We start from the raw sequence: 26330 nt of genomic DNA on the forward strand, positions 1-26330 counted from the left end.
CACAATTGCTCCCGCTGACGCCAATGATGGGGCACAATTGCTCCCGCTGATGCCAATGATGGGGCACAATTTCTCCCACTGATGCCAACGATGGGGCACAATTTCTCCCACTGACGCCAAGGATGGGGCATGATTTCTCCCACTGACACCAACAATGGGGGGAAATTGCTCCCACTGACACCAACGATGGGGCACTATTTCTCCCACTGACACCAATGATGGGGTACAATTGCTCCCACTGACACCAATGATGGGGTACAATTGCTCCCACTGATACCAATGATGGGGTACAATTGCTCCCACTGACACCAATGATGAGGTATTTCTGCTCCTCCTATTGGCCACGGACACTGTATTTATTTATTTTTTACTTTCACTGATCAGCAAGCGACCAGGCATTTTCTACTTCCACTAGCCACAGTCCGGTGTTCTATCAGATTACCGCTACCCGTCAAATCATGTAACGAACGTGACGTTTCCGACCAATAAAATACTATCTGCGCATGCCCTATGCATGCCAACATGTGTTCCACTGCGCTATGCCTTCCAAACACTTCATGATCTGACGGGTAGCGGTAATCTGATAGGACACCCATGTGGACATCTTACTACACCCAGCTACGTCTTACATTTCTGAGTAATTTTAACAATAAAGAAGTTAGCATATATAAATATAGTATTTTGACATCTGTGACGCTGTTTTGAATGTTACATTTTGTAAGAAGCTGGACGCCAGCAGTAAGAAGGTGGCGGAGGCCATGTTGGTACACCCTGCACTGCTCAGAGCTGAACTTTTACACTTTTTAAAACTACACATCCAAACAGCATCACGGGTATCAATATACTATATTTATTTCTATACGCTCCCCTTATTGCTTTTATTACTCATTAATTCAAGACGTAGCTGGGTGTAGTAAAATGTCCGATTGGGTGTTCTATCAGATTATCGCTACCCGTCAGATCATGAAGTATTTTGAACTCCTAACGCCGTGGAACGCATGTTATAGCGCATGCGCAGTGAGTATTTTTTTGGTCGGAACGTCACTTCCGTTGCACGATCTGACGGGTAGCGGCAATCTGATAGAACACTGGCCCTCCTATAGTTTGAGGAACAATAAACTGGTCCTTTGTGTAGAAAGTTTGGAGACTCCTGCTATAGCGTGTCAATGAGTGACCGCTCCGAGTCAGCTGACATCACCTCCAAAGTGACAGCGTCCAGCTGTAGTCTCATGGGTTTTGGATGTCTACACAAGAGAGGCATTCTAAAAACATGCAGAAAATATGTTAAAGTGGTTGTAAACCCTTCCATATAACCAGTGAAGTGACTGGCCTCAGGTGATTCAGAGAAGAAACAAATCCTCCTACATAAGTTGTACCTGTTCATCTGTGGCCTCTCTTCTCTACATCTGTTCAAAATGCAGAATTTAAACCACTTTCAGAAAGCAGGGGGCAGGGATCTGAAGTTACACTCAGTGAGAAGAGCTGATTGGAGGGGGCACCCCCCCCCCCCAGCACACAGGAACAGAGCTGAGGCTGTCAATCACAGGCTGTGTTCTGGAGCTCCCTCCCCTGTCACCTTTTTTTTACCTTTTGGTGTCAGAAAAATGTGTCAGAAGTGACTCATGCAGAGGAAGGAGACAACAGAGAGAAATGGCACCTAGCCTGAGTTCACACTGCTGCAATGCGAAACACAACATGTAATTTGCACAGGATTCGCTCATTCTTGTGTAAATTACATGCGTTGTCTCTGGGATGCGATTTGAGGCAGGGATTTGTATGGCTCAAATCTCACCGCATTCGCTCCAAACTGGTGCAGGATCCTTTTTTTTTGTCTACACCAGAATCGGATCGCATGGGCATTCTGATTCTGCAAATCACGCTGCGTTTTGCAAAGCGATTGTGGGATGCTGGTAACTTAACACAGCCTTTTTCAACCAGGGTGCCCTGTGGTTTCTTCAGGGGTGCCTTGGCAAAATGCTTAAAATTTGATCAAAAACTGTATACAAGCCAGCAGGTGGGTCAAGTCTGCCTTCTATTACACAAAGCCACAGGTTTTCATAATGAACCCTCTCAGCACTGGGGTGACATTAGCCGACTGATGGAGAGAAATTGAGGGAAAAGAGAAACATTGGAATAGTAGTCAGTACCAATGTGCAAAAGTGTATTTGCTTTGGAAGAATAAATCGCCTCTAACATTTGGTGTTTTGTGTGTGGATGTTGCTGCATTATGTGAAGCTATTAGAATATTTTTTTACATTTTAGAATGGGGAGCCTGGAGACTCTCCATAATTTAAAGGGTGCCTTGACTGAAAAAAAGTTTGAGAAACACTGACATAACATACACCCTGAAATTGGTTCGCATGAATGGGTTGCGATTTAGATGAGGTGCTGAATTCGCAGTGAATTGGCACCGCTTCTGGTGTAAAGGCGAAGTGCTCTTAGCTGAGACAAGTCCACATTTTAGAGAGAAATGATTTGTTTATATTTCATGTCAGAGATTTACAAACACTTGCTGACCGCCCGCCGCCTTTTTACTGTGGCAGGGCTGCTCGGCTGCGTCCAGTCACATAGTACTACGTGACTGGAGTGCATGTGGTTACGGCGGCGCCTGTGCACCGCCAGAGCCTCGCTCCCCCTGTGTTTAGACACAGCGGGAGGCGGGCCATGGGAGGAGCAGTGGCGATTGCCGCAGCCCTCCCGCGATCATCCGGGAAACCGATAGAAGACCCGCCTGCTTATGTAAACAAAGCAGGCGGATCTTCTCTCAGACAGGCAGGGACAGGACAGCAGTTTCAGCTAAGCTGAAACTGCGATCTCTCTGTGCCTGTCACAGAACCCCCCCCCCAGTCAGTAAGCATACAGGCATACATTAACCCCTTTGATCAACCCCAGTATTAACCCCTTCCCTGCCAGTGTCATTTATACAGTAACAGTGCATATTATTTAGCACTGATTGCTGTATTTGTGTCACTGGTCTCCAAAAAGTGTCAAAAATGTCAGTTAGGGGTCCGATCTGTTCGCCGCAGTGTCGCAGTCCCGCTAAAAATCGCCGCCATTACTAATCCAAAAATCTATCCCGTAGTTCGTAAATGCTATAGCTTTTGAGCAAACCAATTGAAATACGCTTTTTGGGATTTTTTTTTTCTTACCAATAAAAAAGGAGCAGAATACAAATTGGCCTAAGCTGATAAAAAAAATTTAATTTTTAAATTTTTTTTATTGGGAATGTTTTATAGCAGAAAGTTAAAAAAAATTGAGTTTTTTCCAAAATTGTCGCTCTTTTTTTGTTTATAGCACAAAATCTAAAAACTGCAGAGGGGATCAAATACCACCAAAAGAAAGCTCTATTTGTGGGGGAAAAAAAGGACATCAATTGTATTTGGGTACAACGTAGCATGACCGCGCAATTTTCTGTTAAAATAACACAGTGCCGAATCGCAAAAAATGGCCTGGTCATTAAGGGGGCAAATCCTTCCGGTCCAGAAGTGGTTAAATGCAGAATTGCAGATGTTATCTTATGAGAAGATCGTTGCTGAAATGCCGTTAATAAATCTGGAACATAATGTTTGTCATCAGGCCATAGTCATGCACCGAACGTATATAATTACATTGCTTTTGATCGTTAATTTAAAGCACCAGACTGCTAATTTAGCCCTTTAGGAAGAGAACTAGGAAACCAGATAGAGACTGAGATGAATAGAGATGAAGTCCTCCTCCTTGTATAGAAGAATTGTTCCTTTCATACGGTTATTGCTTGTTGCTGACTTCCTTCCTCTCCTCCAGATCCCTCCCGAGGACCATGCGATTATTTTATTCTTCTTCGGGTTACATCTCCTCCTCCTTTTCCGCGTGGAGTGAGCTTCGTTTGGGAAACTTTTCCAACCAAACCCAGCCGTATTGTTACAGTGGGCACACGGACAGCACTGTGCTGCAAGGAGTTACTTTTGGTGGAATCCCTACAGTTTTGGTGTTAGATGTGGCCTGCTTTGCGGTAGGTACCTTTCACTAATTACAAGTTTGTATAAATAAAGTTTGCAGGTATTTTTTTTTTTTAAAAGCACTTTATTAATAAAAATTCCTCCTTGAACGTTAGTATTGTGATTGTTTCCCTAGGATTAGATGTTATCACTTTGCTGCAGGAAGGAAGCAGCATTTCCCCCGTTTCCTCCCTTCCGGTGATCAGACTGCAGTATTGTAACTTTGTAGCAAGTCAGAAATCGAAAGGGTGCAGCTGAGGCTGATCTGTGTCAAACATTTGTGAACACAGCCAAGAGCTGCACAGACCTGAGGATTTATGTAACTATACAAAACGCACAGAGGTCGCACCGACCTAGTGCATTATCCCGAGACAAATAGTTAATTGTATAAAAACACAGTAAGTATTCTGCTCACAAAAGTAACAGTAAAGAGCGCATCACAGATCACAGGTCAGGTGGCCCTGAAGAAGAAGAATTAATCGAAACGCGTCAGATCACGGGGTCTTCAGTGGCTGCTATATCTACAGTATACGTGTTGATGCATTGGATGCAACTTACTGAGATCTGTGATGCACTCTTTACTGTTAGTTTTGTGAGCAGAATACTTACCGTGTTTTTATACAATAAACTATTTGTCTCGGGATAATGCACTAGGTCGGTGCGCCCTCTGTGTGTTTTGTATAGTTTCAGTGTTAGCCTTCCCCAAGTCTTTGAGGGCAGCAAGACCATGGTACCCGTTTCCAAAGTAATGAAGATTTAAATGCGGTTGTATCCCCAAAAAAAACCAAAAAAACAAACCCTGCAGGACAATGGCATAATGTGCTAGTATGCATTGCATACTAGCACATTATGAAACCCTTCCCTTAGAATGAAGCCCCAACACAGTCGCCCGGACACTGCAGGGGGGGAGCTGACATGTTCCCTCTGCGTCTCTTCCGGGTTCGGTGACTCCGGCGCTGTGAGTGGCCGGAGACGCGATGACATCACTCCCACGCATGCCGGCGGGGGAGTTCACTTTCCGGCAAGGAGCTCAGAGTGCATGCCCCGCTGGTGTCAGCGTGCAGGGTGAATATCTCCTAAACCGTGCAGGTTTAGGAGATATTAATTTTACCTACAGGTAAGCCTTATTATAGGCCTTATTATAGTCTTACCTGTAGGTAAAAATGAAAAAGCAAAGTATACTACCGCTTTAAGCATGTCCATTTTCCTAAGCGCAGGAGGTATTGTGTGTGACTGTATAAGGATTTATATGATTGTTTCATCACTGTGCTGCCCACTGTGTCCATCCAGGAGGTAGATGTGACAGCTCATCTCATTATCTATGACAAGTGAGTGACATCATTGCTGTTATTGAATGCCAATACCAGTGATTTCAGTGGAGGCTGCACTGGAGAAAGGGGTGGCGAGGGAATGCAGACATGTTGAGTATTAGGGGGTCAAGGGAGCCACTTGTAGAGACCCCTTCACTTTGCCTTGCCAAGAACACACATTTCAGTTTATCAGATATTCGATGTGGTGGTTGCATTTGTTTTATCGGTTTACGTTTTATTCCCTTATGGTGATCCTGCCAGTAATACACTTCCTGTCTTCAGGTAGCAATGCTCATGCACTGTACTGTATCTATGGAGGAACCACATTGTCCCCTAAAGAAAGGAAGTGTGCTACAACTACACTGCTCCATATCCTCGTCTCCATTACATAGCGGGGTGTGCGTTAGTTCACACAGGTGACCAGGGTAGGACTTCTGACACTGCAGACATCACATGAAAATGGAGATTCTTATCGAACAGATAAAACACTTTCAGCAGTATATTTACCAGACTGAAAGGCAATAGGTAGGAGAAGTTCATTGCTGGGGGTTTACATGACCTTTAACTGCCTGCCGGCCCTTTTAAGGGGTTTAGAATGTCGGGAGGCGGGGCTTATGGTCATATGACCACTGTGATTGGCTGTCACAGGAGTCACATAATCTGAAAGCTCTTGATCGCAAGCAGTGAACGGGAGCTTTCCGTTAGCCGCCAGTAACAGCCCTATCAGCGCTATTGCACACAAATACTGCAGCTGCTGACTTTTAATAAAAGGACACTTACCTGTCCAGAGATCAAGCGATGTCTTCACACAAAAACCAATACTGCAATCGGCTTCGGGGGGCATCATGTAAGTGAAATTGGCTGTGAAGCCTTGTGGGTGGAGGCGAACTTGCGGCTCAGGTCGCCGCAGTGTCAAAACCAGGTACCCACTCCCAACCCCCCCCCCCCCCAAAAAAGTGCCAAATGTGCCGTTGAGGGGGGGGGATGCAAACAAGTGGAATTTCCCCTTTTGGGTAAAGTTCTGCTTTAATGTATTAAATATCTAGTTCCATACTTAAAATGTACAATTTGTGCTCATGGGGACATCCATATGTTCCATTTACATTGCTTTGTGCTTAGTAGTGAGCCACAATGTCTGCGCCTTGCTGATCCTCATATCTCATTACAGCTCTGCCAGACCAGGTTGAAAAATTCGACTTTGCACAGTTGCTAAAGTGAGATACCAACAGTGCTCCTGGTAGCCAATGTGACTAGAGCTGTATTTAGTGTTAAAGTGCATTCCCACTTTTGAAGCCAAATTGGAATTACACCTACCTTGTATTTATCACACGTTTTTATGTTTGTTAGGAGTCAGCAGCTACAAAAAGTGTAACTGCTGATTTTTACTAAACACACACTCACCTGTCCCAGGATCCAGCCATGTGGTCACCCGAACTGATACATCTCTCCCTCTTCTCTCCCCGGCATTTCAACTGTGGGCACCTAGGTGTGCAGCTTTACAGCTGGGTGCTCACTGCGCCTCCTGAATGGCCGGGCAGTCTTCTAAGACCTGTGACGTGTCCTAGAAGACTTCCGGCACGGAGGGGGAGAGTAGAACTTAGGCAATCCGAGCAGAAGTGGGAATGGGTACCTGTCAAAGCAAGGTAAACCCCCCCCCCCCCTGAAGAAAAAAAAAAAAATGTGCCAAATATGGTGGTGGGCGGGGGGGGGGGGGGGAGGGGGTTGTGCTTAAAGCGGAACTTCGCTTTAAAGCGGTTGTAGACCCTAAAAAATAAAAAAAAATAAAAAAAACCTGCAAGACAAAGGCATATTGAGCTAGTATGCATTGCATACTAGCCCATTATGTGTAACTTACCTTAGAACGAAGCCCCGACACGGACCCCCGCACATCGCTGCGGGCGCTGCCATGATCCCTCGCCGTCTCTTCCGGGTTCGGCGGCTCCGGCGCGGTGATTGGCCGGAAGAGACGGCTCCGGCGCGATGATTGGCCGGAGCCGCGATGACGTCACTCCTGCGCATGCGCGCGGGAGTGATTTTCCGGCAAGCTCCCGGCAAACTAATTGAAGGTCCCCCCGGACCTTCAGAGCGCATGCGCCGCTCGCGCGAGCGGCTGCATGCACTGTAAATATCTCCTAAACCGGCATGGTTTAGGAGATATTTACCTACAGGTAAGCCTTATTATAGGCTTACCTGTAGGTAAAAGTGTCAAAAAGCGGGATACTACCGCTTTAAATAATGTGTGATGTATTGCTGCCTAAATTATATTATTAATGTTAATAGGAAGTGTAAATATATTGATATGCAATATTTGAACCACAATAAATGAATATAAATAAAACAATCTCCAATAAAGTGCACAATTCATGTCCACCAAATGAAAATATCCAGTTTATATAAAAAAAAAATGTTTTTAATGTTATATAAACCGTATGTTTTCACTTGGATGGACAGTAACTGTGCACTTTATTGGAGATTGTTTTATATATATTCATTTATTGTGGTTCAAATATTGCATATTAATATATTTAAACTTTATATTAACATTAGTAATACAATTTTCGGCAGCGCTACACTACACATTATTTTTTGCATTATTTGTGGGAATACATATCTGGTGTATTACCAGCAGCTTTTTCAACAGCTTTATTTTGCCACAAGAATCAGAAAGATTCACACTGAGGATTTTGTTAGTTTTTTAGTGGTTTTAGTTTCATCACAATATTTATTTATTACTGTGTTGCAGATATTTCACACTACTACCCAGATTTTCTAGGTGGCGCAGGAGTTTTACACATTTTAGATTTGAATATTGTCTGTTCCAACAAAGGGTTAAAGATCTATAAGCTGGCCTTCTGTCAGTGTATGCTAATGAGGAGAAACAAAAGTGGGGTACACACTAGTAGAAAATCTGCCGAAAATTCCCGTCCGAGGTAAAATCGTACGATTTTCGGCTAGTGTGTACACAACTTTCAGCAACCGAAGCCGACATTTTCAATGAAAAAAAAACGGAGGGACAAACATCAAAATTTTTATCGTCCGTCCCCAGACGACCAATTTTCGTTTAATGTGTATGCAGTACGTCCACGAAAAATTGGATACGAAAGACCACGCATGATCGAAAGTTGCTGACGCCCCCCGGAAGTCTAGGAACAAATGTCCCAAAAAAAAAAAAAAATTGGACGAGAAATTTTGTGAACATTATGCACGGTCAACTAAAAACGGTTATGAACCACGCTTTGCACGCTCCCGGACTTGCGCGGCTCCTTTGCCCTCCCCCGCTGGATAGGTTTCCGCTACCTCCAACTGCGCCATGCGGTTCGTGCCCAGTTTCCGACCACCCCTGTCCTGCAGACTGATCGTCTGGAGGATGTCATCGCGCAGGCTGAGCTCCCCAAGCCTCTGTCTGCCCTTTTCGCCACCCTGCTTGTTGCGGACTCTCCTGCCCTGGAGCGTCTGTGGCAGCGGATTTGCCTACCCTAGATAGAGAGGAGTGGGAGGACTGCCTGGGTCATGGGTCAGGTTCGGTTATCGCTTCTAGAGACAAACTTATTTACACTAAATTTCTGCACAGAGTCTATTTCACTCCATTGAGACTGCACAGAATGTACCCTGCGAGATCGGCTGACTGTCCTATCTGCATATGTTCTGGACTTGCCCACGGGTGGAGGAGTTTTGGGACGCTGTGTTTGACCTTATGAACAATCGTCTCAATCTCACTGTCACGTGTACCCCGGAGCTGGCACTCCTGGGTATTCCTGATACAGTTAGACGCTCTAAGTTCTCACGGCTGCTGATTTCTTTGTTGCTGTACTACGCTAGGAAGGAGATTATTCTCTGCTGGGGTTCCCCCCCCCCCCCACGCTGTCGGCGTGGGTGGCCCTGGTGAATGGGGCTCTCCCCATGTATAAACTCACCTATATTAATAGAAATTGTCCCCACAAATACGAAAAGATTTGGCAGCCCTGGGTGGATGATGCGATTTAATTTCACTTCCCCTTTGATATACTTTTGTTCAATTGTCTGCCGGTTCTCTCCTGGTTTCTTTTGGTCTGTATATTTGATACTGTATGTTTGCACTGTTTTCCCACCATGCTTACCTGAGCGCTGTTAGCGCACTGTTATTTCCCATCTGAGCAACCTTGTTTGTAAAAAAAAAAAAAAAACGGTTATGAAAGCTGAGCAAGAGAGAGAAAAATCGGAGGATATTTCGTCCGATTTTCGTCAATTGTGTACGGGCCTTTAGTTTGTCCCTCTTTGTCATGGAGGACAGATGGAGGTTCCTCTCCATTCTGATTGTTCAGAGTAGCTTGCAAGTCAGCCAAAGACCTGCTCCAAAAACCTAGAAATTAAGAAATATGTATACTGTATTTGTTGAATGAGAACACATATCAAATCTATATTGGAGTTTTCTCAAATTTGACTGAAAAAGGTAAAATACACTTTATGGTCACACCAGGGAGTGTAATGATATTTGTAGATCGGATGGTTGGGCACAATTTGGTCATTTCTGGTGTGAGCAGACTTTAGAATGTTTAACATAAAAAGTAGTAAATTCCTGTATATTTCTGTGTTTCAGCTGTTACTGTTGCTCTTCTCTTTTATCCGTAAGAAGTTCTGGGACTATGGCCGGGTTGCCCTTGTGTATGATGCAGACAGGTACGTCAGATTTTACTCTTTGAGCATTATGCTTTGGAGTCAATTTTATTTTCCATTTTTTTTTTTAAGGATAACTAAAGGCAAACAATTTTTTTTTTTTTTTTTTGGTGGAGTGGAGAAGGATTAGAATACCTGTCCTGTTTTTATCGATGTCTGTGCCCCTGTTAGGGAGATTCCCCCTCTATACTTGTCCTGTTTACCATAATCGCCAAAAGTGGTATGCCCCCTGCTCAGTTATTAATGATCTGGGGCCTACCACTTTTGGTGATTATGGTAAACAGGACAAATTGAGGGGAAATCTTCCAATGGGGACACTAGTACTGGTGACCCTGGTGACAACAAGAGATTCTCTAGTATTGAAGGGGTTTTCTCTCACTTCTGTTTTGGTTATGGGACAGGAAAGTGAAGGGAAATCCTCCCAATAGGACACAGATGGCAAAAACCAAAAATGACCGGGGTTATAACCCTAGCCAAAATGGGGAAAAAGTTTTACCTTTAGTTCTATGTGTGTGTGTGTGTATGTATATTAGTATGTATGTATATATAGATATATGTATGTAGCAGGTTTTCCAGGCATTGTGCCTGATGTGGGTCTGCCATTGTTACCGGTTACCTATCCAGCCCATGTGAGCTGCGACCCTGAGTGTGAGAACTGAGAAATTGACAACCCCGGCATCTTTGTTTGGTTATTTTATTGTATTTTTAGGGGATGGGAGAAGGGAATGAGTGGGATACTCCTTTGGCTCGACTATGTACAATTCTGGGACTTTTATAGCAAAAATGCACTTTAGCGATGTCTTGACGCCAGCCGACGCTAGCCAACGCTCACTGGTGCTTTGAACACACTGTATCGCTGAAAGCTGTGCTGGAACTCCGACTTAAGTCCAGAAGATCCAGGACCGTAGAATATTGAACTTCTGACAATACTTGCACTCAATAGTCACTTACTACCCCCTCCTGCCTTGCACTGGCTTGAGGTAGCTTGTTGTGAATCCCTGTATGGCTGCAACTCTTAACCGATGCCCTACACACTGTGCACTGACTCTTCAGGGCCCGAACTGCAGGTGCCCCCTTTCACACTTCAGGGTCCCCAGACTAGGTACCCCCTCTGTCACTTCAGGGTTCTCAACCTAGGTACCTCCTTTACAGCTAGCTGACACTTGGATCCTAGAACCTTCTCTGGAGTGGTCCCCACTGACACTAGGCAGACCCCCTGGGGCAATCCTCAGTACTCACAACCTGTGTAGGCTTTCCTGGGACTGGACCCCTCTTTCTCTCCGCTGGTTCTCGGCACACCGGATCCACGCAGCTCAACTCAGCATCCTCTGGATTCTCAGGCAGAACCCCGAGACATTCACTTCCTCTAACAGGAGGAGAGACAGCCATTCTCTCCCTCCTGGGACTCTGCTCCCGCCAAAGACGCTCAGTCACGCACTCCCCTCAGACTTATACCCACTCCCAGAATCCTTTGCAGCAAAATCTGCCTTCTGCGGTAGTTACAAGCCTGAATGTGTCCCTGATTGGGTTTCCTCCACTGCCCTATGAGAAGCCTCTCACAGAGACAGTGGGGAGACTGCCCTCTCAGCAAACACACCTGAAAGCCATGACACCCTAACCAAAAAACAATCAGGGCCCTGCTGTTAGGCAGACAAGGCCCTCTATGCATTTACCTAGCACCTACCTGTAGGGTGCTACACACACACACACACATCTATCTATCTATATATATATATATATATATATATATATATATATATAGATGTGTTTGTATGTATATATGTGTGTATGTATATATATATATATATATATATATATATATATATATACACACACACACCGATTAGCCATAACAATATGACCACCCACCTAATATTATGGCCCCCTTTTGCTAAAACAGCCCTGACCCATTGAGGCATGGACACCAAAATAACATCCACACGAATGGCAGGACCCAAGGTTTCCCAGCAGAACATTGCCCAAAGCAATGCCTCTGCCGGCTTCTTATATCGCATCCTGATGCCATCTCTTCCCCAGGTAAGTGACACACCATCATCTGCCCATCCACATGATTTAAAAGAAAACATGATTCATCAGACCAGACCACTTTCTTCCATTGCTGTGTAGTCCAGTTCTGATTTTCATGAGACCATTGTAGATGCTTTTGGCTGTGGACATGGGTCACCATGGACTTTACAACCCCATACACAACAAACTGCGACCCTCATTTTTTTCTGCTTTTTTCACAACAGCTTCAGGGATAACATGTTCACTTGCTCCCTCATCTATCCCACTAATTTTCAGATGCCATTGTAACGAGATATCCCCTTTTACTAATGTTATGGCTAATCGGTGTGTGTTTTTTTGTGTGTGTATACATACTTGTATATGTATATATATATATATGTGTGTGTGTGTGTGTGTGTGTGTGTGTATATATATATATATATATATATATATATACATATATATATATATTGTATACGTTTTCACTAGATATGACAAATAATTTCCAGAGCACCATGTTTTTTCTAAAGAGGTAAACGTACTAGGAATTTATTTCTATTCAGGTGCTTGGTTCCAGGGTGAAATGACATCCTTCTAATGCAGGAGGTGGGTGGAGTCACTGCTCCATTAGGATACATAAATAAATAAATTACAATTTTTTATTTTTTATTTTTTGCTGTAAAAAGAAAAAAGTATATGCAAAGCCGCTGCACATTTCCTGTAATGAGCTATGGGAACAGAGGGGAAATCATGTGATGTGTGATCACGTGTCGTGATTAGTTAGGATTGGTGTCACAATTGCAAAAGTGGGTAATGCAACAATAACATAGAATATACGAAACTAGCACTGCTAGAATTAAATATGAGTAAAATAGGGTTTGGGTTGTGAAACAAGAAGCATGGAATGTGTTAAAGGAAAGGCCACAACTACTGCTTGATTCTGATTTTTCAGCTGACAACCAGCAAGTAATACTTTTACATGAACTGTTACACTAATTGTTAACCAATGCCAGGGGAATGTGTGGGGCCTGTGGGCACATATTAACCCAACAAAAACACCGCTGGAATGGGCTTTTGGGGCAGCATGTGGTCTGCTTAGATATGTAAAGCTATCTGATATCTGTGCAGAGCTCCAAAGGGAAGAAAAGAGAGGTGGTTTCATGCTTTGCTAATGGTAGCGAGTCTTCTTCTCTTGATACCTCCTGCACCTCCTTTCCCTTACAATTCTCTTGCTGAATACATCTACAAATGCCCCAAGGTGGCCAAAAGAGGGAAATAAAATGGAAAAACAAAGTTACAACAAATAGTTCAAAGGCTTAGCGCTGCCCATTCTAACTCTGCTGCCCTAGGCACTGAGCCATGAAAACCATTATGATAAATAGAGCCTTGCTGTCTGTCCATTATCACTGGGACAGAAAGTAAAGAATCCCAATTTGTGAGTCGCCATCAGATCGGGAATAGGGGGACTTTTTGCAATGGGAACATTTGTTACTGTGACTGAGAGGATTTCCCTATCTTTGCAGAGATCTCATCTTACTTCCTGTTGTGTCCAAGAAACAGGAAGTGAAAGGAAACTCTTGTGACAGAGGTAGAAACCTCCTCCACTCCTTTAAAAAAAAAAAAAAAAAAAAAATGTTTTGGCATTGGATACACTTTGCACACACAACAACAAAAAAAAAATCCAACCAGTTTAAAATGGTTCTAAAGGCTGAAGGTTTTTTTTTTTTCTTTACCTTAACACATTCTCTGCATTAAGGGGGAAAAAAACTATTTATACTTACAGTCAGGTCCATAAATATTAGGACATCGACACAATTCTAATCTTTTTGGCTCTATACACCACCACAATGGATTTTAAATGAAACAAACAAGATATGCTTTAACTGCAGACTTTCAGCTTTAATTTGAGGGTATTTAAATCCAAATCAAGTGAACGGTGTAGGAATTACAACAGTTTGTATATGTACCTCCCACTTTTTAAGGGACCAAAAGTAATGGGACAGATTAACAATCATAAATCAAACTTTCACTTTTTAATACTTGGTTGCAAATCCTTTGCAGTCAATTACAGCCTGAAGTCTGGAACGCATAGACATCACCAGACGCTGGGTTTCATCCCTGGTGATGCTCTGCCAGGCCTCTACTGCAACTGTCTTCAGTTCCTGCTTGTTCTTGGGGCATTTTTCCTTCAGTTTTGTCTTCAGCAAGTGAAATGCATGCTCAATCGGATTCAGGTCAGGTGATTGACTTGGCCATTGCATAACATTATACTTTTTACCCTTAAAAAACTCTTTGGCTGCTTTCGCAGTATGCTTCGGGTCATTGTCCATCTGCACTGTGAAGCACCGTCCAATGAGTTCTGAAGCATTTGGCTGAATATGAGCAGATAATATTGCCCGAAACACTTCAGAATTCATCCTGCTGCTTTGGTCAGCAGTCACATCATCAATAAATACAAGAGAACCAGTTCCATTGGCAGCCATACATGCCCACGCCATGACACTACCACCACAATGCTTCACTGATGAGGTGGTATGCTTTAGATCATGAGCAGTTCCTTTCCTTCTCCATACTCTTCTCTTCCCATCACTCTGGGACAAGTTGATCTTGGTCTCATCTGTCCATAGGATGTTGTTCCAGAACTGTGAAGGCTTTTTTAGATGTTGTTTGGCAAACTCTAATCTGGCCTTCCTGTTTTTGAGGCTCACCAACGGTTTACATCTTGTGGTGAACCCTCTGTATTCACTCTGGTGAAGTCTTCTCTTGATTGTTGACTTTGACACACATACACCTACCTCCTGGAGAGTGTTCTTGATCTGGCCAACTGTTGTGAAGGGTGTTTTCTTCACCAGGGAAAGAATTCTTCGGTCATCCACCACAGTTGTTTTCCGTGGTCTTCTGGGTCTTTTGGTGTTGCTCAGCTCACCGGTGCGTTCTTTCTTCTCAAGGATGTTCCAAACAGTTGATTTGGCCACACCTAATGTTTTTGCTATCTCTCTGATGGGTTTGTTTTGTTTTTTCAGCCCAATGATGGCTTGCTTTACTGATAGTGACAGCTCTTTGGATCTCATATTGAGAGTTGACAGGAACAGATTCCAAATGCAAATAGCACACTTGAAATTAACTCTGGACCTTTTATCTGCTCCTTGTAAATGGGATAATGAGGGAATAACACACACCTGACCATGGAACAGCTGAGCAGCCAATTGTCCCATTACTTTTGGTCCCTTAAAAAGTGGGAGGCACATATACAAACTGTTGTAATTCCTACACCTTTCACCTGATTTGGATGTAAATACCCTCAAATTAAAGCTGGAAGTCTGCAGTTAAAGCACATCTTGTTTGTTTCATTTCAAATCCATTGTGGTGGTGTATAGAGCCAAAAAGATTAGAATTGTGTCGATGTCCCAATATTTATGGGCCTGACTGTACCTGAGCCTGATCTTGATCCAGCAATGTGCATGAGAGCCTTGGCACTCTCCTTCCCTATTGGCTCAAAGACAGCAACGGGGGCAGGGCCAAGCCATCCTCTGTGTGTATGGCCACAAAGAGCTGACTCAGGAGCGAGCCCGCATGAGTGTCCCCATAGGAAGCAGCTTGCTTTGGGGACACTCAGTGGGGGGGGAGGAGCCAGGGGTGCTGGCGGAGGACCCCAGAAGAGGAGGATCAGAGTTGCCCTGTGCCATTGCACGGAACAAGTAAGTATAACATGTTTGTTATTTATTAAAAAAAGAGTTTTCAGTCACTTTAAATATTGGGTGATGATATTACGGAAACGTCACAAACTAAACATTTTTTTAAAATTCTGCAAACAGGTCATATGAAGCGATCTCACCTGCAATTGATGAGTTGGTAAGAGACAAGGTATGTAAGTGTATACGTTACTCTTCTAATTACCTCCAACCCTCAGGGATTGTGTTAGATGTACAGAGGTCTTCTGTCACCGCTTTTAAAGTTAATCTGTCAGCCATTTTAAACACTTGAAAATAAAAGCCGTATGTCCACTTGGGTCAAATATACCGCTATCAACATTAGGCTCCATTCACACCTGAGCATATCGATTTACTGGCGTTTTTCAAGCATTTATTTTTTAAGTGTTTTTGCAGCTTTTACAAGCTTTTTTAAAGCGTTTCAGAAGTGTATTTCAAGTGTTTTCCAGCTTCAGGCATTTTTGCTTAGCCAAAAGACAGCACTAGGGGGAGGGGTAGAGAGCTTATTTTTGAGTGTTTTACGAGCTTTTTTCAAGCATTTTCTTGCTCAAGTCAGGGGTTTAAGTCTATGGGGCCAAAAACACATGTAATCTGCCAAAAAGAAGATGTACTTTGTTAAGCTTCAGGCATTTTGCTTCAGGTAACAGAATGCTCAGATGTGAACAGGGGGCATTGAAATGAATGGGATTTTGCTTGTTGGGTGTTTTGTAGCTTCAGAGCTGAGCGTCTTACAAGCTGAAAAACGCTCAGGTGTGAACAGGGCCTTAGACAAGTATCTGAAAGTGTCACTGTAAGGCCTCTTGCACACTGCAGCTTAACCGCTTCCATACAGAGCAGTTAGACCCCCTTCCTGCCCAGACCAATTTTCAGCTTTCAGCACTCTCACACTTTGAATGACAATTGCTCAGTCATGCTACACTGTAACCAAACAAAATTTTTATCATTTTTTTCACACAAATAGAGCTTTCTTTTGGTGATATTTGATCACAACTGGGGTTTTTTTTTCTCGTGATATAAGCAAAAAAAGAGCAAAAATTTTGAAAAAAAAACACTTTTTTTAGTTTCTATTATAAAATTTAGCAAAAAATTATTTTTTCTTCATACATTTGGGCCAAAATTTATACTTCTACATATCTCTGGTAAAATTAACCCAAATTAGTGTATATTATTTAGTCTGTGTGAAAGTTATTGAGTCTAAAAGCTATGGTACCAATTACTGAAAATTGATCACACCAGATGTACTGACGGCCTATCTCCTTTCTTGAGGCCCTGAAATGTCAGGATAGTACAAATACCCCCCAAATGACCCCTTTTTGTAAAGTAGACAGTCCAAGGTATTTAGTAAGAGGCATGGTGAGTTTTTTGAAGTTATAATTGTTTCCCACAATTCTTGGGAAAATTAAGAAAAAAAATATATATATTTTTTTTTTCCCAAAACGTTGTCAATTTATAAGCTATTTCTAACACATAGCATGTACACAGCAAAAATGACACCCCAAAATTCATTCTGCTACTCCTTCTGAGTATGGTGATACCACATGTGTGAGACTTTTACACAGCCTGGCCACAAAAAGAGACTCCACGTCCAATTAGCACCATAAGGCGTTTTAGGAGCATAAATACACATAAAACTTTCTTACTACCTATCACACTTTTCAAGGCCCTAGAGCACCAATACAATGGAAAAGTCCACAAAATGACCCCATTTTGGAAAGCAAACACTCCAACGTATATTCTATGAGGCATTATGAGTCCTTTGAACATGTCATTTTTTTCCACAAGTTTTTGGAAAATGTGGGAAAAAAATAAAAACTTTTTTTTTTACACAAAGTTGTCAATTTATAGGATATTCCTAACACATAGCATGTACATAGCAAAAATGACACCCCAAAATACATTCTGCCACTCCTCCTGAGTATGGCAATACCACATGTGTGAGACTTTTTCACAGCCTAGCCATATAGAGGGGCCCAACATCCAAGGAGCATCATCATGCATCCTAGCCACTTGCCTAGGCCTATTTTTGACATTTGGTGTTTACAAGCTAAAATCAGTTGTTTTTGCTAGAAAACTACTTAGAATCCCAAAACATTATATATTTTTTTTTAGCAGAGACCCTAGAGAATAAAATGGAGATTATTGCAATATTTTTTATCACACCGAATTTGCGCAGCGGTCTTCCAAACGCAATTTTTTTGGAAAAAATTCACTTTTTTGAATAAAAAAATAAGAAACCAGTAAAGTTAGCCCAATTTTTTCCATAATGTGAAAGATAATGTTACGCCGAGTAAATAGATGCCCAACATGTCATGCTTCAAAATTGCGCACGCTCACAGAATGGTGACAAACTTTGGTACTTAAAAATCCCCATAGGCGCGAGCTCACGGGGACAGGGCGCTTAAATTTTTTTTTTTTTTTACTATTTATTTTATTTATTATTTTTTATTTTTACACTGTTTTTTAAAAAAAAAAATAAATTTATCATTTTTATTTCTGTTACAAGAAATGTAAACATTACTTGTAATAGAAAAAGGCACGACAGGACCTCTTTTTTGTGAGATCTGGGGTCAAAAAGTCCTCAGATCTCACAAGTACACTAAGGCTTCTTTCACACGGTCCGCCTCCGCAGGCGGATCCGTGTTGCTCAGCGGGGATCGATCCGCGATCCCCGCCGAGCCGGGCGGATGACAGCTCCGTCTCCGCTTGCAGAGCGGAGAGGGAGGTGTCTCAGCACCCGCTGCCCTCTATGGGGGATCGGAGGAGAGCGGACCGCTTGTCCGCTCTCATCAGATCCGCTCCGCTCCGATTACTGAACGGATGGAAAAATAGGGTTTCCATCCGTCCAGATTTCAGCACAGGATCGGATGCGGATGGCAGCGGGTGTCACCTCCGCTGACACCCGCTGCCCCATAGAGCTGCATGGAGGATCCGATCAGATCCGCCTAAAAAACTGACAGGCGGATCTGATCGGACCGCCCGTGTTATAGAGCCCTAAAAGATAAAAAAAATAAAAAAAAAATTAAATGAAATGAAAAAAAAAAAGGGACCTTTTAAACTGGTTGTTTGCCGTAGCTCCGGTCCTCCAAGACCATAGAGTCGAGTGAGGGCATCCTGTCTGTGAGGATCCGGGACCGGATATTTTTCCCCGCTGCCGGCGGGTCCGGTAAGCGGGGAAAAGGACCAGAATGCGGCGGGAGGGGGGGGTCACCTCTTCCGCCACCCCGGAAGGGTCATCCCGCGGTGAATCTGCCGCTTGGACCACCCTTATCGGAAAGTCAACCATCCACCGTTTAAAAAAATACCAGGGTTATGGCAGCTATCTGCTGCCATAACACCGGTATTTAGGTTTAAACGGAGGACGTATATAAACCTTTTTGGACTTAGACATGGTGGCTGTATGAAGGGTGACAGGTACTCGGGTACTTTGCTGGGCAGGTGACAGGTACTCTGGTACTGATGAGCAAGTGGCAGTACTCGAGTAATAAATAGGCAGGTGACAGGTACTCGGGTACTCTTATGGGCAGGTGACAGGCAGGTGATAGGTACTGATGAGTAGTACTGATCCTGATAGGTGATACTGATACTGTACTGATGGGTACGGATGATCAGTACTGATACTGATAGGTGATAGGTACTGATGGGTACTGATGAGTAGTGATGGGTACTGATGAGCAGGTGGCAAGTACTCGGGTACTTCAGGTGTCAGGTACTCTGATGAGCAGGTGGAAGGTACTCGGGTACTCTGATGGGTAGGTGACAGGTACTCGGGTACTCCGATGACGGGTACTCAAAGTACCCGAGTACCTGTCATCAGAGTACCCGAGTACCTGTCATCAGAGTACCCGAGTACCTGTCATCAGAGTACCCGAGTACCTGTCATCAGAGTACCCGAGTACCTGTCATCAGAGTACCCGAGTACCTGTCACCAGCCCATCAGAGTACCCGAGTACCTGTCATCAGAGTACCCGAGTACCTGTCATCAGAGTACCCGAGTACCTGTCATCAGAGTACCCGAGTACCTGTCATCAGAGTACCCGAGTACCTGTCATCAGAGTACCCGAGTACCTGTCACCAGCCCATCAGAGTACCCGTGTACCTGTCATCAGAGTACCTGATGGGCTGGTGACAGGTACTCGGGTACTTTGATGGGCTAGTGACAGGTGCTCTTTATTGGGGGGGGGGGGCAATCAGTGTGCTTGGGGTGCACTGTACTTGGTAACTAGCTGTTACCACAATCTCCTCCTCACACAGGATCAGTGTGTGAGGAGGAGAACACGGTGACAGCTAGTTACCTGTTCTCTGTTGACATTTGTGACCGGCTGTGATTGGACACAGCCGGTCACGTGGTAAAGAGCCAAATTCATTGGCTCTTTACCTAGATCGGGGATGGGCTCTGTCCGAGGGACGAGCCTCGTCCCCGATCGCCACGCTGCGCGCCCCCGGGGGGGGCGCGCATTGAGGAAGGAACGAGCGGCTTGCGCTGGAGCCGCTCATGTGATCGGCTGTGATTGACACAGCCGATCACGTGGTAAACAGCCAATTTCATTGGCTGCTTACCTTGATCGGGGTTGGGCTCAGTCCGGGGGACGAGCCTCACCCCCCGGGGGCGCGCAGTAGCGGGGAGATCCGGGCGCCGTCATATGACGTCCGCCCGGATCGAGAAAGGATTCCTGCCGATGTCATTTTATAATGGCGCGGTAGGGAAGGGGTTAAAGAGGAAGAAAACCCGCTTAAAAAAATGTGAAAAAAAAAACTGTAAAGACAAAGGCATAATGAGCTATTATGCATCACATACTAGCTCATTATGAAGTACTTACATAAAAACGAAGCCCCCGCAGTGCCGACAGGACGGCCGACATGTTAGGCCTTCCTATTTCCTGGATCTCGTCCTCCGGCCATCTGATTGGCCGGGGGCGCGATTACGTCACTCCCACGCATGCGCTCAGGAGCCACCGTTCACGGCACTGGGATCTGAAGGAACGGCACGGGTGGCTGTTCCTTCAGAGCGCATGCGCCGATTACGTCATCGGCTGCATTCAATGTAAATATCTCCTAAATGGTGCAAGTTTAGGAGATTTTTATAGCACCTATAGGTAAGCCTTAATGTAGGGTTACCTATAAGTAAATGTAAACACAGTGGGTTTACAACCTCTTTAACCACTTACCGACCGACCACCGCAGTTTTACGTCGGTCCTTTGATGCTAAATACCGGGGTATCCCGGTATTTTTTTAAAACGACGGGCGATCGGCTTTCAGGTAAGGGTTGTCCCAGCAGCGGATTCGCAGACGGATCACTCTTACGGTGCAGTGGAAGAGGTGCCCCCCCTCCCGCCGCATCCCGGCCGGTTTCCCCGCTTACCGGACCTGCCGGCAGTGGGGAAACGATCTGGTCCCGGATCCTCTGAGACAGGAAGTCTATGGTCTTGGAGGACCAGAGCGACGTCAAATGTCGGTTTAAAGGGCCGTTTTTTTTTTTTTTTTTTTCTTTTTTAGTGTAGTTGTGAGGTCTAAGGTCTTTTTGACCCCAGAACTCACAATAAAGAGGACCTGTCATACCTATTTCTATTACAAGGGATGTTTACATTCCTTGTAATAGGAATAAAAATTATCAAATTTTTATTTTTTTTCAAAACTGTGTAAAAAGAAAAAATAATAAATCAAATAAATAGGGGAAAAAAATTAAAGCGCCCTGTCCTTGTTAGCTCGCACGCAGAAGCGAACGCATAGGGAAGTCCCGCCCACATATGTAAACGGTGTTTAAACCACACATGTGAGGTATCGCCGTAATAATTTGAGCCCTAGACCTCCTCTGTAACTCTAAGCTGGTAACCTTTAGAAAGTGCCACCTATGGGGATTTTAAGTACCAAAGTTTGTCGCCATTCCGCAAGCGTGCCCAATTTTGAAGCATGACATGTTGGGTATCTATTTACTTGGCATAACATTATCTTTCACGTTATAAAAAACATTGTGCTAACTTGACTGTTTTCCTATTTTTTATTTAAAAAAAAAAAAAATATATATATATATATATATATATATATATGTAGTTTTCTTGTAAACACCAAGTGTCAAAAATAGGCCTGGTCTTAAAGTGGTTAAAAAAGCTCAGTACAGCTTTTTTTTTTTTTTTTTACAGAGCTAAAATACGGCCCATTCATTGCATTGTGCCTATGCACACAGGCGCGTAAAAGAGCGCCGTGCATTCTTCAGTAAAAACAAAATAGAAAAATCTGAATTTTTGGGCAGTAATTTACACCTCATGCGTGCAAATGTGCGCAAATGGCCATTTACACAATGCACAAAACAAGAACATGAGAATACTTTTCCGCGCATTTGCGCAAAACAGGAGTATCCTGTGCAAGAGGCCTAATGAGGACGAGCCTATTACAGTCTTTTCTCTGACTTTTCTCATGTGCATACTTAGTTCTGGGTCTTTTTGGGTCTTTTTTTCACAGTTCCTTTGGGGTCTTTCACTCAAAAAAAAAATTGAAGGCAGTGATTCAACATAATGGATAGGCAGCTGGCGTTTTTGGAAGGAGGTCAGCTAGCCTCTCTTTATATAATAAAGAAGGGGTTGGAGTGGAGTCTTCTTTTATTGGTCTTTAAGATGTTTTCTAAAGGAGAAGTTTGGGGTATAAAGAAAAAAAAAAAGAAAACATTCATACTCGCCTCAATGCTGCAGCTGTCCCACATCAGAGTTTTTTCATACATGTCAATACTATGTGTTTATGTGGCATTTATTCAGCATTTCTCCATCAACGCATGCCATGAATATTACAATGGTAGCACACAGTACTGCACTTTAAATGACAAATGCAACACTGTACTCAAACAACAGTTTTATTATTTTTTTGATAGAGCTTTTTTTTTGGTGGTATTTAATCACCAACTGGGTTTTTTATTTTTGCTAAACAAATGAAAAAGGACCAAAAATTTTGAAACTAAACTTAGTTTCTGTTATAAAATGTTCTAAATAAGTAACTTTTCTCCTTCACTGATGAGGCAGCACTGATTGGCTGCACTGATGATCAGTGCCCTGATTATCAGTGTAGATATCCCCTGTGTGGATTTTCTGGTTATCGACCGCCCTCGCCTCACGCTGACAACGCGTGAAGAGAGGGCTGCTGATAACCAGCAAATACTGTTTACGCTGTGATTGGCTCTTTACCTTGATCTGTGATCAGCTGTGTCCAAAGGACACAGTGATTACAGATCCCTGCCTATGCGTACCACAGGGGCACATGGGAAGCACGATCAGGGGAGGACATCCATAGATGCCCTCCTGGCAATGTGAGCCCACGCTGTAGCCATCTTTCGGCTTAAGCGTGGGTGTGAAGAGGTAAAGCAGCATCCCACTTTCATGAGGCATCTATGCTTGGTAACCGCTTCCATTGATTTCATCGGTGATGCTTCAAAAACACACTTAGAACATTTATGGTGTGTTGGTGAAGCATTTATAAGGTGTTAGCTGGGCATTGGAGGAGAGGCAGTGGAACTTCCTGTGTCCCAGAATGCACTGAGAAATAATAAAGAACTAGGAAAGAGCAGCTCCAGTCACTTCCTGCTTGTACAGAGCAGCTGTGTGCTAACACGGTTTGCTTATGTGTGCAGACAAAAGCATTAAACCAGCAATACTGACACTGCCAGACAGGAAGAGGCGCTGAGCATTATTGTCAGTGGTAAAGCTTTTTATGTCAGCAAAAGACCTCATCAGCAAGTGTTGGTACATGGAAGGGACAGTGTTAGCAAGTGTCATAAAGGCTGATTTTAATTTAACAGTACTTCTAGAAGAGGTGGAACAGTACCACAAATTATATGACCCAAGTATTTAAACCATTGTGACACATGCAAAAAATAAAAGATCTGGCAACAAGTGACCAAGCAGGCATTATCCTTAAACTTGGACAAACTGTCCTTTTGGGAGCAGGAGATTAATAGTGCATATGATTACTTGGCTGCTGTTCTTAATTTTTTATAATTATTGTAATATATCCTAAATCAAAATATCAAATTAGATAATTTCTTCTACATCACTTCCTACTAGAAAAGCAATGCTTCCATGGGCATTTATCAAGCATTACTGAAGCGTTTTTAACGGTTCACAAACACAACGAAAACACGTCATAAATGCCATAGGCATGTTAATGAGCATTCCTTCATTCTTCATAATTAGCACTCGTGTGAATGAGCCCTAAGTGCGCCACACATAGCCCAATGTCCTGCTAATGTGGTGGATCAATGTGAGACTTATTTACCGATCAAGACATGTAGCCCTTTCTAGGGAATTATGCTTTTGTTACAGCTATCAGAAAAGACAGGATTGCCCTTTTATTTAAAAAGGCTTAGTCATATAAGTATAACCTCTCAAGCAAGCACATACCTGTAAAAAAGAAACAGGATACTTACCTTTCCCACTTGTCTTCCATGACAAATGTTCAAATCACAACATTGGATTTCGGGATGCGTGGGTGTGATGCAATGTTTATGCTTGTGACCCTACCACATGCTATATATAAAATGAACAAATGTTTGTGACCAAAAGTTCATCTTTTGAATTAAATTAATTTAGCACTTGCGCAATACACAAAGTACAAATTTTCTCAAATGGAAACCACATTCAGTTAGAAATTTATTTCAGATAAGAAACGAGAAAAAAGATTCTTAAAGCGGATTTCCGGCCACATACAACTTTTTGAGATAAAAATACCCCCCTAATCCTAATCTATCCCTAATTACCCTAACACTAACCCCACATTACAGGTCATTACAGTAAAGAAAAAAAGATAAATACTTACCTTTAAAATTGATTGCAGAGCGCGGCCATCTCTGTTGTGGGCGTCTGAAGCCGCTATGTCCTTCTTCCTGGAACTGGCTACCCAGAATGCCGATCCCAATCTCGCGCATGCGCTGTAGATTGCGATCGGCATTCTGAATAGCGGCCGGCCGTTCCCATTGCATCCTGGGATTGATGACGCTCCTCTCCCAGGACACAATGAAAAGGAGGAAGTGACGTCGTGGGCTGTGTCCACAGAGGAAGGAAGAGGAAGTAAGTATATTTGCATTAAAAACCAAGGTGAGTGAAAAGAAAAAATTTGACATTATCCAATTCTTTTTCAGGTACTTTAAAGCAAGTGGACAAGCCAAAAATAATTTTTAGGGTGGAACTCCGCTTTAAGCTTTTCCCATTAACTATTAGAATGCAAGCTCTAACGAGCAGGGCCCTCTAATTACTCCTGTATTAAATTGTATTGTAACTGTATTGTCTTCCCACACATTGTAAAGCGCTGCGCAAACTGTAGGCGCTATATAAATCCCGTATAATAATAATAACTATTAGAGCAGGGATCCTCAATCTACGGCCCTCCAGCTGTTGCAGAGCTACACATCTCATGAGGCATTGGAAAACTCTGACATTCACAGCCATGACTCAGCATGATGGGAAATGTAGTTCCTGAACAACTGGAGGGCCATAGTTTGGGGACCCCTGTATTAGAGAATTGAAAGCATGTTTTGAAAATGGCCGCTTTCAAACAAAATTGTAACCACATATGTCTAGTGTGACACTTTGCTCCATGAATATTATGGTATATTTTCTTTTTGTTTTTATCACTTCTTGCACTGATAATACACCTGGTACTGTTTTTTAGGGCTTCTGTTCCTGGATATCGGCCCCCTTTAGCATGAGGTAAGTTAAAGAGCTGTGGAGGCAATAAATGAATTAATCAGTATTTTAACATGGGTGCAAAAAATAAAGACATTTCCATGGTAAGCCAGTGGTTGAAAAAATAAAAACAACTTTAAAGCAGATCACGGTCACTCAGAATTTCCCTTTCCCCCAACTGATCGCAGTTAGTTTTTTTTTAAATAAAATGTTCTAAATGCCCAAATAAAACATACCTGAATCCGTGGTCACATGATGCTCTGGCTCCTGAGTCTATTTTCTTTCCCATAGAGGAGTTGGGTCCTTCTTCAGGGATCCTAATTTCTTGGGTTATGTGGACACTTCTGATTCACTGTCCAGTGGTGTGGTCCTCAGTGGACTGCAATGGAGGGATTGTGTCAAAAAGATATTGCCAGTCCACTACAGTGTCAGATCCACTGGTCACAACTCCCAAAGCAGCACTGGTAAGGGAAATGCATGTCGAACTTCAGTATGTTTAAAAAGCATCTAAGGGCTCATTCATACTATTGCTGGTCTTTGAAGAGCGATCCATGTTCAGATTGCTATTCAGAGAGCATTTGACAGGCGGTAAGCAGGAGTTGCATCACGCTTGCATTACTGGAAATGGGCTTTAAAGTGTTTGTAACCTTAAAAATAAAATGTAGTAAATATGTTTTTAAGGCAGTTGTGTTCTATATTTGTCATTTCTAATTGTGCCCCTTCTGTTATACCTGGTTGATCCCGCCATTTCCCCACTTCCTAGTAGCAAACTGACCACTCTATGCATGGAAGCTGATCTGTGCTAGTGTGGTCAGGTTTGCATCCTTTCGCATCCCGTACAAGAATTACAGGCATACTGTGCAAGCACAATGTCCCTGATTTGGTCACACCCACCCACAGGACCCAGATGCGCTCAAGGAGGAAAAGCAATCGTGACCATGTGTCAAAAGTATTGGGAGGCCTGCTTTTACACGCACATGAACTTTAATGGCATCCCAGTCTTAGTCTGT

The 26330-nt window shown here is 43.3% G+C and overlaps 1 protein-coding gene across 1 annotated transcript in view; it reads left to right on the forward strand.

Moving 5' to 3' along the window:
• Window positions 1–26330, forward strand: part of TMEM63A (transmembrane protein 63A) — a 129301-nt gene that overhangs the window by 31752 nt on the left and 71219 nt on the right. The window contains exons 2-5 of the mRNA XM_082252075.1: window positions 3784–3991; window positions 9864–9943; window positions 15763–15811; window positions 25307–25344. Coding sequence (XP_082108201.1) covers window positions 3800–3991; window positions 9864–9943; window positions 15763–15811; window positions 25307–25344 — 359 coding nt within the window. The 5' untranslated portion in view covers window positions 3784–3799. The remainder of the gene's footprint in view (window positions 1–3783; window positions 3992–9863; window positions 9944–15762; window positions 15812–25306; window positions 25345–26330) is intronic.

The sequence above is a fragment of the Pelophylax lessonae genome (genome assembly GCF_965119305.1).
Source record: "Pelophylax lessonae genome assembly, chromosome: 3".
NCBI classification, from domain to species: domain Eukaryota; kingdom Metazoa; phylum Chordata; class Amphibia; order Anura; family Ranidae; genus Pelophylax; species Pelophylax lessonae.